Source organism: Aquarana catesbeiana, linkage group LG07 (assembly GCF_042186555.1).
Source record: "Aquarana catesbeiana isolate 2022-GZ linkage group LG07, ASM4218655v1, whole genome shotgun sequence".
Classification (NCBI taxonomy): Eukaryota; Metazoa; Chordata; class Amphibia; order Anura; family Ranidae; genus Aquarana; species Aquarana catesbeiana.
Window position 1 is genome coordinate 31183695 of NC_133330.1, and position 12343 is coordinate 31196037.

General features: G+C 48.2%; 1 protein-coding gene across 5 annotated transcripts in view; it reads left to right on the top strand.

Moving 5' to 3' along the window:
• The first annotated feature begins 2757 nt into the window (after positions 1–2757).
• Positions 2758–12343, top strand: part of CHCHD6 (coiled-coil-helix-coiled-coil-helix domain containing 6) — a 447244-nt gene continuing 437658 nt past the window's right edge. For 3 of the 5 annotated variants that reach the window (XM_073591917.1, XM_073591918.1, XM_073591920.1), the window contains exon 1: positions 2759–2938. In XM_073591917.1, coding sequence (XP_073448018.1) covers positions 2855–2938 — 84 coding nt within the window. In that variant the 5' untranslated portion in view covers positions 2759–2854. Of the gene's footprint in view, positions 2939–12343 lie in introns of all 5 variants that reach the window. The other 2 variants (XM_073591921.1, XM_073591919.1) reach the window with 1 other exon arrangement.

Genomic DNA, 12343 nt, shown 5'->3' on the forward strand with positions numbered 1-12343 from the left:
GAATGGGAAGTGCTCTGTGCTGAGTGGCATAGTTTACTATGCTTCAGTTAAGAATGAACACAGGAGCGATCGGTACAGATCACTCACTGTGTTTATTCAGAAAAGAAAGGGGCCGGTAAATGAAATATTTACCGGCTCCTTCCTCTGCTCTCCATCCTGAAACATCTCCGGCAGCAGACGGTGGGAGAGAAGAGGAGGGGGAAGCTGGCAGCATTGCAGGGAGGAGACAGGGGGCGCCAGGAAGCAGGGGGAGTCGGTAGTCGGTATCGCACAGGGTGATTAGGTTGTGCCCAGGCACATCCGGCACACCCTGTGCGCACGCCTATGGTCAACTCTATGTACTGGCGATTAGCTACGGATGATCAGCCATGGGCGCAAACAGTCTGAGCTCCCTGCAGGAAATCATGGTCAGCCCCAAACACAGATGTGAATGAGGCCTATAACTCATCGCAATTTTATTCTGCGATTTGTTCCTTTTGTAAAGTCAATAAAATTATAATCTGGTACAAAGATTTTTTTTTTTTTTTTTAATATGAAACTAATATACAAACCAAAGAACACAAATTAAAAACAAAATTCACAAACAGTTAGAAGTAGAGCCCAGCTTTTGCAAAAATGTAATAATACACCAACAATGATAATAATGATAAAATGTGCATGTATTAAATGTTTGCAACCGCAATCAGCGCATCACTTCTAATGCTCACCCCGATCTCTTAGGCTGCTTTCACACTGGGGAGGTAGGGGGCATCGGCGGTAAAACAGCGCTATTTTTACCAGCGGTATTTGGCCGCTAGCGGTGCAGTTTTAACCCCCGCTGGCGGACGAAAAAGGGTTAAAACCACTCGTATAGCGCGGCTATAGCCGCGCTGCCCCATTGATTTCAATGGGCAGGAGCGGTTTAGGAGCGGTGAATACACCACTCCTTCACCGCTCCAAAGATGCGGCTTGCAGGAGTTTCTTTCTTCTCCCCTCGGGCTTTCACACTGAACAAACGGCAGCGGCTGTTTTGGGTCGGTTTGCAGGCGGTATTTTTAACGCAATAACGCCTGCAAACCGCCCCGGTGTGAAAGGGCTCTTAAGGGACTGAATGAACTACAAAGTTAACAAAGTCCGGCCACAAGTGCGGTGTGGCCAGACTGTGCTAACAAGGGGTACATTTTTTTGGTGTGGTCGCCACATGTGTACACCCCCAGCCGCTGCCCCGGAGCAAAAGGAGGGTGGAGGTTGAGGGTGGTAAGAGCGCAGCTTAAAGTGGTTGTAAATCCACAAAAAAACCCCAAAAACCTGCAAGACAAAGGCATAATGAGCTAGGATGCATAGCATCCTAGCTCATTATGAAATACTCACCTGAGATTGAAGCCCCCGAAGCAGTACCAGTACACAGCTCCGGCCGGCGACGTCGCTCCCGGAGTTACTTCCTGGTATCGCGGGTCTCCAGTGCTGTGATTGGCTGAAGCCGCGATGACGACACTCCCGCGAATGCGCACGGGAGCCGCTGGTAACAGCACATGAGCTGAACGTGCCGTTGATTCAGTGCACATGTGCCGATGACGTCAGTACATGCTGATACAGGGGATATCTCCTAAACCGTGCAGGATTAGGAGATATCCGGGGTAGCTACAGGTAAGTCTTATTATAGGCTACCTGTAGTAAAAAGTAGATTGTAAGGGTTTACAACCACTTTAACCGCAGATATTTCAGGTTATTATTGTATCCTCTGACACCAGTGCTGGGGGTTATTATTGCGTCCACTTACACACACCGACCTCTCATGTTTCCTGTACACAGCCAATGTCAGGGGCTCAGTTGTCATCTACACCAGAGAGCCCCGCCCCCTCCCCGGACTGTCACACCTCTCTACATAGGGAAGACCTGTGAGGGTGTGTCCTATGCGGCGCTCCGCCCACTAGGCAGATATCAGACCCAATAGGATGGCATATGTCTACCCTCGTGGCTGCAGCGCCTATGTAACGCCCACCTAACGCCTAGATTGCGCCTATTTCGTGTTCACCGTTCGCCCGGTTTGCGCCTACACACATCCCTGCAATATAGATCCCAAAGTGCATTGAATGATAACTTTGCTGCGGACTTCGATTGGTTAGCGGGCACGAGAGGCGGGCACTTGCTGTGTGTGCGGGCTGTGATTTGTTAGCAGGCACGAGAGGCGGGTACTTGGTGTGAGTGCGGGCTGTTATTGGTTAGCAGGCACGAGAGGCGGAAACGCTCTGTGTGTGGGGGATTTGATTGGTTAGCAGGCAGGAGAGGCGGGTACTTGGTGTGTGCGGGCTGTGATTGGTTAGCAGGCACGAGAGGCGGGTACTTGGTGTGTGTGCGGGCTGTGATTGGTTAGCAGGCACGAGAGGCGGAAACGCTCTGTGTGTGGGGGATCTGATTGGTTAGCAGGCACGAGAAGAGGAGCCTATAATCGAGTTCTCTGCTCTCTGACTCCCTCTGCTGGTAACTCCCAGCGCATACAGCCGCCTATGATAGAGAGTTGGTGGAGTTCTGCTCTCTGGCTCCACCTGCTGGTAACTCAGAGCGCTACCGCCGCCTATAATACTGTAAAAAGTTGGTGGAGTTCTGCTCTCTGGCTCCACCTGCTGGTAACTCACAGCGCTACAGGCGCCTATAATAGAGAGTTGCTGGAGTTCTGCTCTCCGGCTCCACCTGCTGGCAGCTCCCAGCACCCACACAGCGCTCAGACTACAATTCCCGGTGCGCGCTGCTCCCTCGCTCTGACTGGCTGAGCCGGAAAGGCGCTCCGCGATTGGCTGGTCACTCTTCACCTCAGCTCGGCACACTGCGCAGGCGCCCGAGCTGTCAGTCAGGGAGAACCCCGCCGGTGATAATAATGGGGGGCACCGAAAGTACCGGGAGGAAAGTGTCCTTCGGGCTGGATGAGGAGGACAGGGTGCGGGTTCTGCGAGGAGTCCGGGTGAGAGGAAGCGCTGGGCTCCATGTTGGGTGTCACTTGGAGGAGGAGGGGGGAGTGCCCCTTTAAGAGTCATGACCAGAGACCACACACAGCTATGTGAGCTCCACGAGGAGTGCCCCTTTAAGAGTACATGGACCCACCATAGATGTCTGTCATTGGTAGGGAAATACATGTGTGCTGGATGAGGAGTGCCGCTTTAAGGGATCTCTGTATTAAACTGCATGTGACCTCCTTGTTAGGTTTTATGAGGAGCGTCCCTTTAAGAAGCGTGTCATAGAAGACCCATCGCATGTGTTGTGTCTGGTGCTTCATGAGGAGCGCATCTTTAAGAAGTAGCATGGCTGCCCTCATTATAAGCCCCTTATTGGCCACTTCCTATAGTGAGCTGCACATGATTGTGTGTTTTGTGAAGAGTTCCCCTTTAAGAAGCATGCCCTATAAGTCCCATTATTAGTGGTCACGCCCCTTTAAGAAGCATTCCCTATAAGTCCCATTATTAGTGGTCGTGCCCCTTTAAGAAGCATGCCCTATAAGTCCCATTATTAGTGGTCGCGCCCCTTTAAGAGAAGCATGCCCTATAAGTCCCATTATTAGTGGTCGCGCCCCTTTAAGAAGCATTCCCTATAAGTCCCATTATTAGTGGTCGTGCCCCTTTAAGAAGCATGCCCTATAACTCCCATTATTAGTGGTCACGCCCCTTTAAGAAGCACGCCCTAAAAGTCCGATTATTAGTGGTCACGCCCCTTTAAGAAGCATGCCCTATAAGTCCCATTATTAGTGGTGGCGCCCCTTTAAGAGAAGCATGCCCTATAAGTCCCATTATTAGTGGTGGCGCCCCTTTAAGAGAAGCATGCCCTATAAGTCCCATTATTAGTGGTGGCGCCCCTTTAAGAGAAGCATGCCCTATAAGTCCCATTATTAGTGGTCGCGCCCCTTTAAGAAGCATTCCCTATAACTCCCATTATTAGTGGTCACGCCCCTTTAAGAAGCACGCCCTAAAAGTCCGATTATTAGTGGTCGCGCCCCTTTAAGAAGCATTCCCTATAAGTCCCATTATTAGTGGTGGCGCCCCTTTAAGAGAAGCATACCCTATAACTCCCATTATTAGTGGTCGTGCCCCTTTAGGAAGCATGCTTGCCATCATTATAAGCTCATGATTGGTCTCCTCCTGTAGTGAGCAGCATATGGCCGTGATTGTGTGGAGTGCCCCTTTAAATGCTGGCTTGCAGCACCTATACATAGTCCTCTGTGCGGGATCTCAATAAATGGTTTACCTTTTCTTGTATGGGGAGCGCTGCTTTAAGGAATACATCACACCTCCTATTTGGGGTCCTCCTCTGCCGGTGACAACATTATTCCAGCCTCAACCTAACTGGTCATAAAAATGTGCCCTCCGCTCCCCTCAAAACACTTATACTGACAATATTATGTGTAAGAAAGATGTGTATATACTTGTCTATTTTCAGCCCGCCCTAGTCATGTGATCCGGCTCCCCTGCGTCAGTCAGCGGCTGCTGCAGGGGAGAGGAGGGAGAGACGACAACAGCTGAGCCACTGAAGCCTATGGGTGACATTCCCAGCCGTTGTCAGCGCTCTTCTCCTACTGCCACTGGCTGACACAGGGGAGATCACATGACCGGCACAGGTGAGTATATAGATCTTTATTACACAAATTTTGCCAGTATAGGTGTTGGGGGGGGGGGGGGGGGACATTTTTAAGACTACAGTGGAACCTCGGATTGCAAGTAACGCGGTTAACGAGCGTTTCGCAATACAAGCACTGTATTTTTAAAAATCGTTACTCTGTTTACCAGTGTTGTCTCGCAAAACAAGCACGATTCAGGCCAAAGTGTGTGCAGTACCGTGTTTGGCCTGAGGTGGGGGGGGGGGGGCGCCGGCGCCGATCGCAGCCAATCAGCGCCATTCGGAAATGCACGAAAAGGCCCGAGGACAGCTCGGCTGACCTCGGCAAACCTCAGGAACGGAGTCTTTCCGAGGTCTGCCCAGGTCAGACGAGGTGACCTCGGGCCTTTCCGGCCGTCTCCGAGGCTCTCTGGCGCCCCCTCCACCTCTGGCCGCATGCGGTATTGCATGCCACTGAAGTCAATGCGGAACAAATTATTTTTGTTTCCATTGACTTCAATGGGGAAACTCGCTTTGATATGTGAGTACTTTGGATTACGAGCATACTCCTGGAACGGATTCTGCTCGTAATCCGAGGTTCCACTGTAGTTAGGTTAAGGCTGAAATTTCACTTTAAAGCGGAGTTCCACACAAAAATGGAATTTCTGCTTTTCGGAACCCTCCCCCCCCTCCGGTGTCACATTTTGGCACCTTTCAGGGGGGAGGGGGGAGCAGGTACCTGTCTAATACAGGTATTTTGCTCCCACTTCTGGGCATAGATACCCGAACCACCTGCGGATATCTATGCCACTCCCCCACCCCCTCGCTGCCTTCTGGGAGACAGACGGGTCCCAGGAGACAGCAGGGACCAGTGGGAACGCGCAACGCGAGTCGCACATGCGCAGTTGGGAACCAGGGAGTGAAGCCGCAAGGCTTCACTTCCTGATTCCCTTACCGAAGATGGCGGCGGCAGCACCCGAGAGCCGAGCGACCCACTTCGGGTGCTGACATCGCGGGCGCCCTGGACAGGTAAGTGTCCTTATTTTAAAAGTCAGCAGCTGCAGTATTTGTAGCTGCTGACCTTAAAAAAAAAAAAAAAAATCGGCGGACCTCCGCTTTAAAGTCTCTGTAATCACCATGACTAAAATCTCATATTGCCTTTAACATGTTCATGTCATTTCAGAAGTCATTTTCAGTCGTCTTGAATCAGCAACTTTCTATATCTATGTGAAAGCCGTTCTTCACCCTAGAAAAAAAAAAAGAAGAAAAGTCAACAGCTACAAATCCTTCCTTGTCCAGGAATCGAGCGTTGTCCCCACCTGGGCCGCTTCTTTGCCAGTCTTCGAGTTCCTGGTGCCGGCATGTATACTGTGGGAAGTTGGCTGTGACTCCTTGTGGCCTCCCACTGCGCATGTGAGGACCGCGCTACACTTGACGACTGTCCCTGCAGCCTCCTGGGACCTGTGATGTGTCTCAGAAGGCTGCGGGCAAGGAGGGGGGCAGGGGAGGGAGGGGGCGGGATTGGTTTGAACTTCCACACAGAATGTCTAGAGCAGTGTTTCTCAACTCCAGTCCTCAAGGCGCCCCAACAGGTCATGTTTTCAGGCTTCCCATTATTTTGCACAGGTGATTTGATCAGTTTCACTGCCTCAGTAATTGCCACAGCCGTTCCATCTTGGGGAAATCCTGAAAACATGACCTGTTGTGGTACCTTGCTGGTTGAGAAACATTGGTCTAGACATTATTTGTAGCTGCTGACTTTTAATTTCTTTTTTTATAGGCCACTGAAGATCCTCTTTAACCACTTAAAGGGGAACTGCAGTCTGCTCACATAATTTGTAATAAAAACATCTTTGCCATTCCGAAGCTTCCCTCCAACCGCTTTGCATATTACTTTATATATACTGTGATTCTGTACTTGCCAGATATGATGCAGAAATCTCCCTCCACTGAGTCTGGCTGCAGCCATTTTAACTGTTGGCAGCTGAAGCTGCTGCCTGTTCACTTCCTGGATTTACACAGACACACAGAGGCACAACTCCAGCTCTGCAGCTCTCATTGGTCCTTATCCTGGCAAACTCTCATGAGAGTGAGAGAGAGAGCTGTGCATGATTATATAAGCCTAGGCTTTTTACCACACAAGAAACAGGAAGTGGGCTGTATAAGGGATTTACAGGCAGAAAAAAAATGTTTTTCTATCCAAAGTTAAAACAACAACAAGGGCAGAAGATTTAATAGATGGAAAGATGAAAACATGGCTGAAGTTCCGCCTTTAAGGTCCTCCCTATAGAAGTTTTACTGCTACAGGGAGGCACCTCTGCACTGGATCACGTATATGTACGGGATCCGACTCTTCCGGATGGGGGGTGCACAGGCGTGCCGCCGGTGGCTCGCTCCCGCTATGATCACACACACAGCGGGAGCCGATCAGCGGGTACCGCAGACTCAATGCTTGCCGGTGCCGACCGATTATTAGGCAGAGAGACAGAACACCAGATCGCCGTTCTGACGGGGGGGAAGGCATGGATCCTGTGTCTCTGCAAAGCAGGAACTAGAATCCATCTCTTCCCTGAGTAAAAGCTCCTCCCACATTATGGTAAAACACTGGCTAGGAACAAGTATAACCCTTTCATCACCCCTGATGTTAATCCCTTCCCAGCCGGTGTCGTTAGTACAGTGACAGTGCATATTTTTAGCACTGATCACTTTATTAGTGGCACTGGTCCCCAAAAAGTGTCAGAATGTCCGCCGCAATATCGCAGTCCTGCTATAAGTCGCTGATCACTGCCATTACTACTAGTAAAAAAAAAAGTGATTCATGCTAATAGTAGGGGGAGGAGGCAGCAGCCAGAAGTGACACTAATACCGCGTACACACGACCGGACTTTTCGGCATCAAAGGTCCGACAGAAGGAATCCGTCGGACAATTCGATCGTGTGTGGGCTTCATCAGACCTTTTCTGTCAAAAAATCTGACGGACCTAGAAAAAGAACAAGTTTCAAATCTTTCCGACGGACTCAATCCCTATCGAGAAAAACGTTCGTCTGTATGCTGTTCCGACGGACCAAAAACAACGCAAGGGCAGCTATTGGCTACTGGCTATTGAACTTCCTTTTCTAGTCCCGTCGTACGTCATTGCGTTCGAAATGATTGGACTTTGGTGTGATCGTGTGTAGGCAAGTCCGTTTCGTTGGAACTCCGTCGAAAAGTCCTTCGGGGTTCAGTCCGACGAGCAGTCCGCTCGTGTGTACACGGCATAAGACCCCTTTCACACTGGAGGAGTTTTTCAGGTGCTTTAGCGCTAAAAATAGCGCCTGAAAAAAGCCTCAGCTGCAATCCCAGCGTGAAAGCCCGAGTGCTTTCACACTGGGAGGCTGCGCTGGCAGGGCGTCACAAAAGGTCCTACAAGCAGCTTTTTTGCAGCGCTATAGGAGCAGTGAATACACCCCTCCTCCACCGCTCCTGCCCATTGAAATCAATGGGCAGCGCTGGCAAAGCGCAGCGGCGTTTTGCGGGCGGATTTAACCCATTTTCTGCCGCTAGCGGGGGTTAAAACTGCCCCGCTTGCAGCCGAATAGTGCCGCTAAAACTTCAGTAAAGCCGCACTAAAAAATAGCACCGCTTTACCGCCGACGCCCGGGCGCTGGCAGTGGGAAAGCACTCTATGTGCTCTGCATTGGCACAAGTACACACTATAGAGGGATATGCTTTGTTCATATATTGTAACCTATCAGTGTTAAGTGATCCACTGGGGTGACTCCAATTGTTAAGTTATCCACTGAGGTGACCCCATGTGACTTCACATGGAGTCACCCCGGTGGACAACTTAACAATTGGAGCCACCCCAGTGGATCACTTAACACTTTACTATTTGGTTTGCTACAGCAGCTGCTACATAGCACTTCAGATCTAATTTATTTCCTTTTTGGCGCAAGTGTATATACTTTGGTATATTTAGTATTCACATAGTAATTGATCACCTTGTAAAACAACCCATTCAGTTTAATATAGAAATGAAAGGCAAAACATTTTTGTACCTCCCCCCCCTCCTTTTTTTATAAGTGATCACATTTCCTTTGTTCTCAGCTGCATAAGGGCTGGGGGGAGGAGAAGCAGCAGCACACTGAGCTTCCCAGTGAATGGCTGTGCAGGGTGGGTGTCGGGACAAGTCTGATCATTGGAGGAGAGCACAGTCAGTTCCCAGCACAGCTAGAGAACTGACTATGCTGTGCTCTCCTGCTTAGTGTGGTCAGTTTTTAATAGGAAAGCAAGGGGACTCACGGGATCACCAGGGATTTCACATATAGGAAGCAATACAAAGAGAACAGGAGGCTTTCTCATACAAGTACATGGTACAGCAGCCACAGATCAGCAATATGAAATGCTGGGGTAACAAACGCTAAGTTTATATTTGTACAGTGACATTTGTTTTATATTTTTCTACAATGTCCTTACTATTTAAGCCTTGCTGCTTAATTTTTTATTTTTTTCCCTTAAATATTCTAAACCTCAGATCTTGGATCTCTTTTAAACAGTATAGGCGCTTCTTTTTGCTTTATATAGCTATACCTACAAAAGGGGGGGGGGGGGGGGCAGCCTGAAGGGATCTAGCAGGACTTTAAATTCTGACTAAAGTAAAAGGGGGGGGGGGGGTGATACTGATGCCTTACCTGTCCTGGAGTCCAGTGATGTCGGCACCGCACTGTCGGGTGTATGCCGCCGCCATTATGGGTAAGGAAACCCGGCAGTGGGGCCTTACGGCTTCACGCCGGGAACCCTGCCGCACATGCTCGAGGCCCCGCTGTCCAGCTCTTTGGTTATATCGGGAGCCATGTAAGTGTCAAGTAAGTTGACCATCACTGATCCAAGGAGGGCTGAACAAGAGAAATCAATAGATTCCCCTATCCATGCTAATCAGCTTGGATGGATAAGTCCCCTGCAGCTGGCTATTGTATTTTGACAGCTGGCACCCATGGCTGTCAATACCCTAAAGCTGAGTTCACACTTATGCGATGCCAGACATCGCATGTGATTCGCACTGCATTCCTGTGCACATCACATGCGATGCAAATTCAGCCATACAGTTTGTATGGCTGAAATCGCATCGCATTCGCACCAAAATGATGCAGGACCATTTTTTTGGTCCGCACTGGAATCAGATCACTGTGTTCTGCGAACCGATTTTGGGGCTGCCATTAACTTTATATTGACACCTGCAGTGGTTTGCAGAGCGCAGTGTGAACCTCCTGCGATTCAGATGCGATGTGGGAACCCACACAAGAATCGCTGTGGTTCCCACATCGCACCAGTGTGAACTCAGCCTGACACTGACTGCAGACACTTTTTGGCTGACTTTTTCTGCTTGGCTCCTTTGATCTTAGTTGAAGTTTGTTGGTGGTGTTGGCAGGGCCAACATTTGAGGCTTGTATGGCTAGCTTAACCACTTACAGGGCACTTATACCCCCTTCCTGCCCAGGCCAATTTTCAACTTTCAGCGCTGTCACTATTTGAATGACAATTGCGCGGTCATACAGCATTGTACCCATATGAAATTTTTATAATTTTTTTTTTCGCACACATAGATCTTTCTTTTGGTGGTATTTAATCACCACTAGGGTTTTTATTTTTGGCTAAACAAACAAAAAAAGACAGAAAATTTTGAAAAAAAAAAAAAAGTTTTTATAGTTTGTTATAAAATTTTGCAAATAGGTAATTTTTCTCCTTCATTGATGTGCGATGATAGGTGGCACTGATGGGCACTGATGGGGCTGCACTGATGGGCACTGGTAGGCGACACTGATTGGCAGCACTGAGGGGCACTGATAGGTGGCACTGGTGGCCATTGATAGGTGGCACTGGTGGGCACTGCTTAGCAGTACTGATATGCACTTGTAGGTGGCACTGGTGGGCATTGCTTATCAGCAGTGGGTGTCCATGTGCGGGACCGATGTCCCATTCACACAAGCCGGTAATTTGCTTTTTATTTATTTTTTTCTCACGCTATTAGTGCGAGGGGAAAAATAAGCCGATTACCGGCTTCTGTTTACATTACGTGCGCATGGGCCGCACATGCATAGGAGAACGTACATGGATGCCCTCCTGGCAATTTAGGCCTGCGCTGTAGCCATCTTTCGGCTATATCGCGGGCGGGATGAGGTTAAAGTGATACTAAACACACATTGGTTCATTTACATTGCCCCTTCTATTTCTGTATGTGGATGATGGGACTGTAAATATTTTAATCAATTTTAAATTTTCCTTATCGATATCCAGCTGTCACATGACCCAGATCTTTCCCAGCCTGTCTGCAGGGAAACATAAGCAGGAGGAGCTTCTAGTCCTCTGCTGCTGGTCACATGTTCAAAAAAAACAAAACAAAAAAACAGCCTTTGGAATAAAGAGTAAACATAAATAATTAATATCAATAAACTGTTTTTTTAAATTGTCATACAAATATATATTTGAGTTAAAATCTTTATTATTTTGTGGAAATCTGGTGTGGGTGAATTTCTGCCAGTCACAGGCTGTGTCACACCCCTGCAGCCTGTGGCATAGAATAAAAGGGAGGTGAAGCCTCCATCAATCTACATGTAATATCCCGCCTCCATTGTGTTTAGCTGGTTAGTGGGCATGGTGGAGAAGGGAGGGAGTGGGCTGTCATTTACCACTGTGTATACACCCACGTGTGTGACTCTATAGTCACATGGGCTGCTCAGATGTGATAGGGAGGAGATGCTCAGCATAGAAACTCACTTAAAACTGAGCATGTGCAGAGTTGCCACCACAGCTGCAAAATCTCTAGCTGAATTGGGGATGTGGACAGAAGGGGAAGATAGAGAACAGTGGGATCAACCAGTTTTTTGCAGAATACAGAAAACAAATCCCGTAGTGACTGAGTATGAACAGCGTGGAATATACCATTTATTCATTGTTTTTTATGATGTGAGTTTAGTGACACTTTAAGAGCTTCTTCACACCTGACTAAATTTCTGCTTAACAAACACTCCTTTAGCGTTAGACTCGCATCAATGAGCTTTAGTATGGGCATTCAACTGCCGTTTTACAAGCCTTAAAAACGCTCCCCAAATGCTCTATGTGCAGTTTTGAAGCGTTTGATCAGCATTAAGTCGCATTAAAACCCCTCCACAAATGGGATATTACAGGAAAAAAACACATTTTAACGCCCCACAACCGCTCTGCAAACGCCTGCCAGGGCATTTGCGAAGGGTTACCATAGACTTGAATGGGAGGCGTTGGAAGGCTTCAAACGCATTCCTGACTTGACATGAGGCTTCATTTTTGAGGCAAAGCGACGCCAACGCTTCATGTTTAGATAAAGTGAACAGCACTGTGTGCCGTCCATTGTATCATTTACATAGGCGTTTGAGGGGCATTTTTCACTGCTTTTAATTGCCAGGGTGAACTTAGCCTCTTAGCCTTAGGAAAGCAGATAATGTTCCTACAGCACTGAGACTGCTCAGGTGGGTATAAGGAAGGCAGACCCCCCCCCACCATTTGGCAGTTCGATAAAAGTGGTTTAAAAGCCCTCATCCATATCCAGTGAACAGAGACTGGTAAGGATCTTCAGAACAGGGTGGATAAAAATCAATGATAAAAAATCTGATTTTTTTTTTTTTTTTTTAATTTAAATCTGATTTATTTTAATAAAATGCTTTTGGAGTAAAAATGTATCTAAAGATAGTTCTCTAATTGAGATACATTAATTATTTAGTTTATTCAGCATGAAATGGAGCTTAGTTATGTAGCATGAGGCTGTATTTTC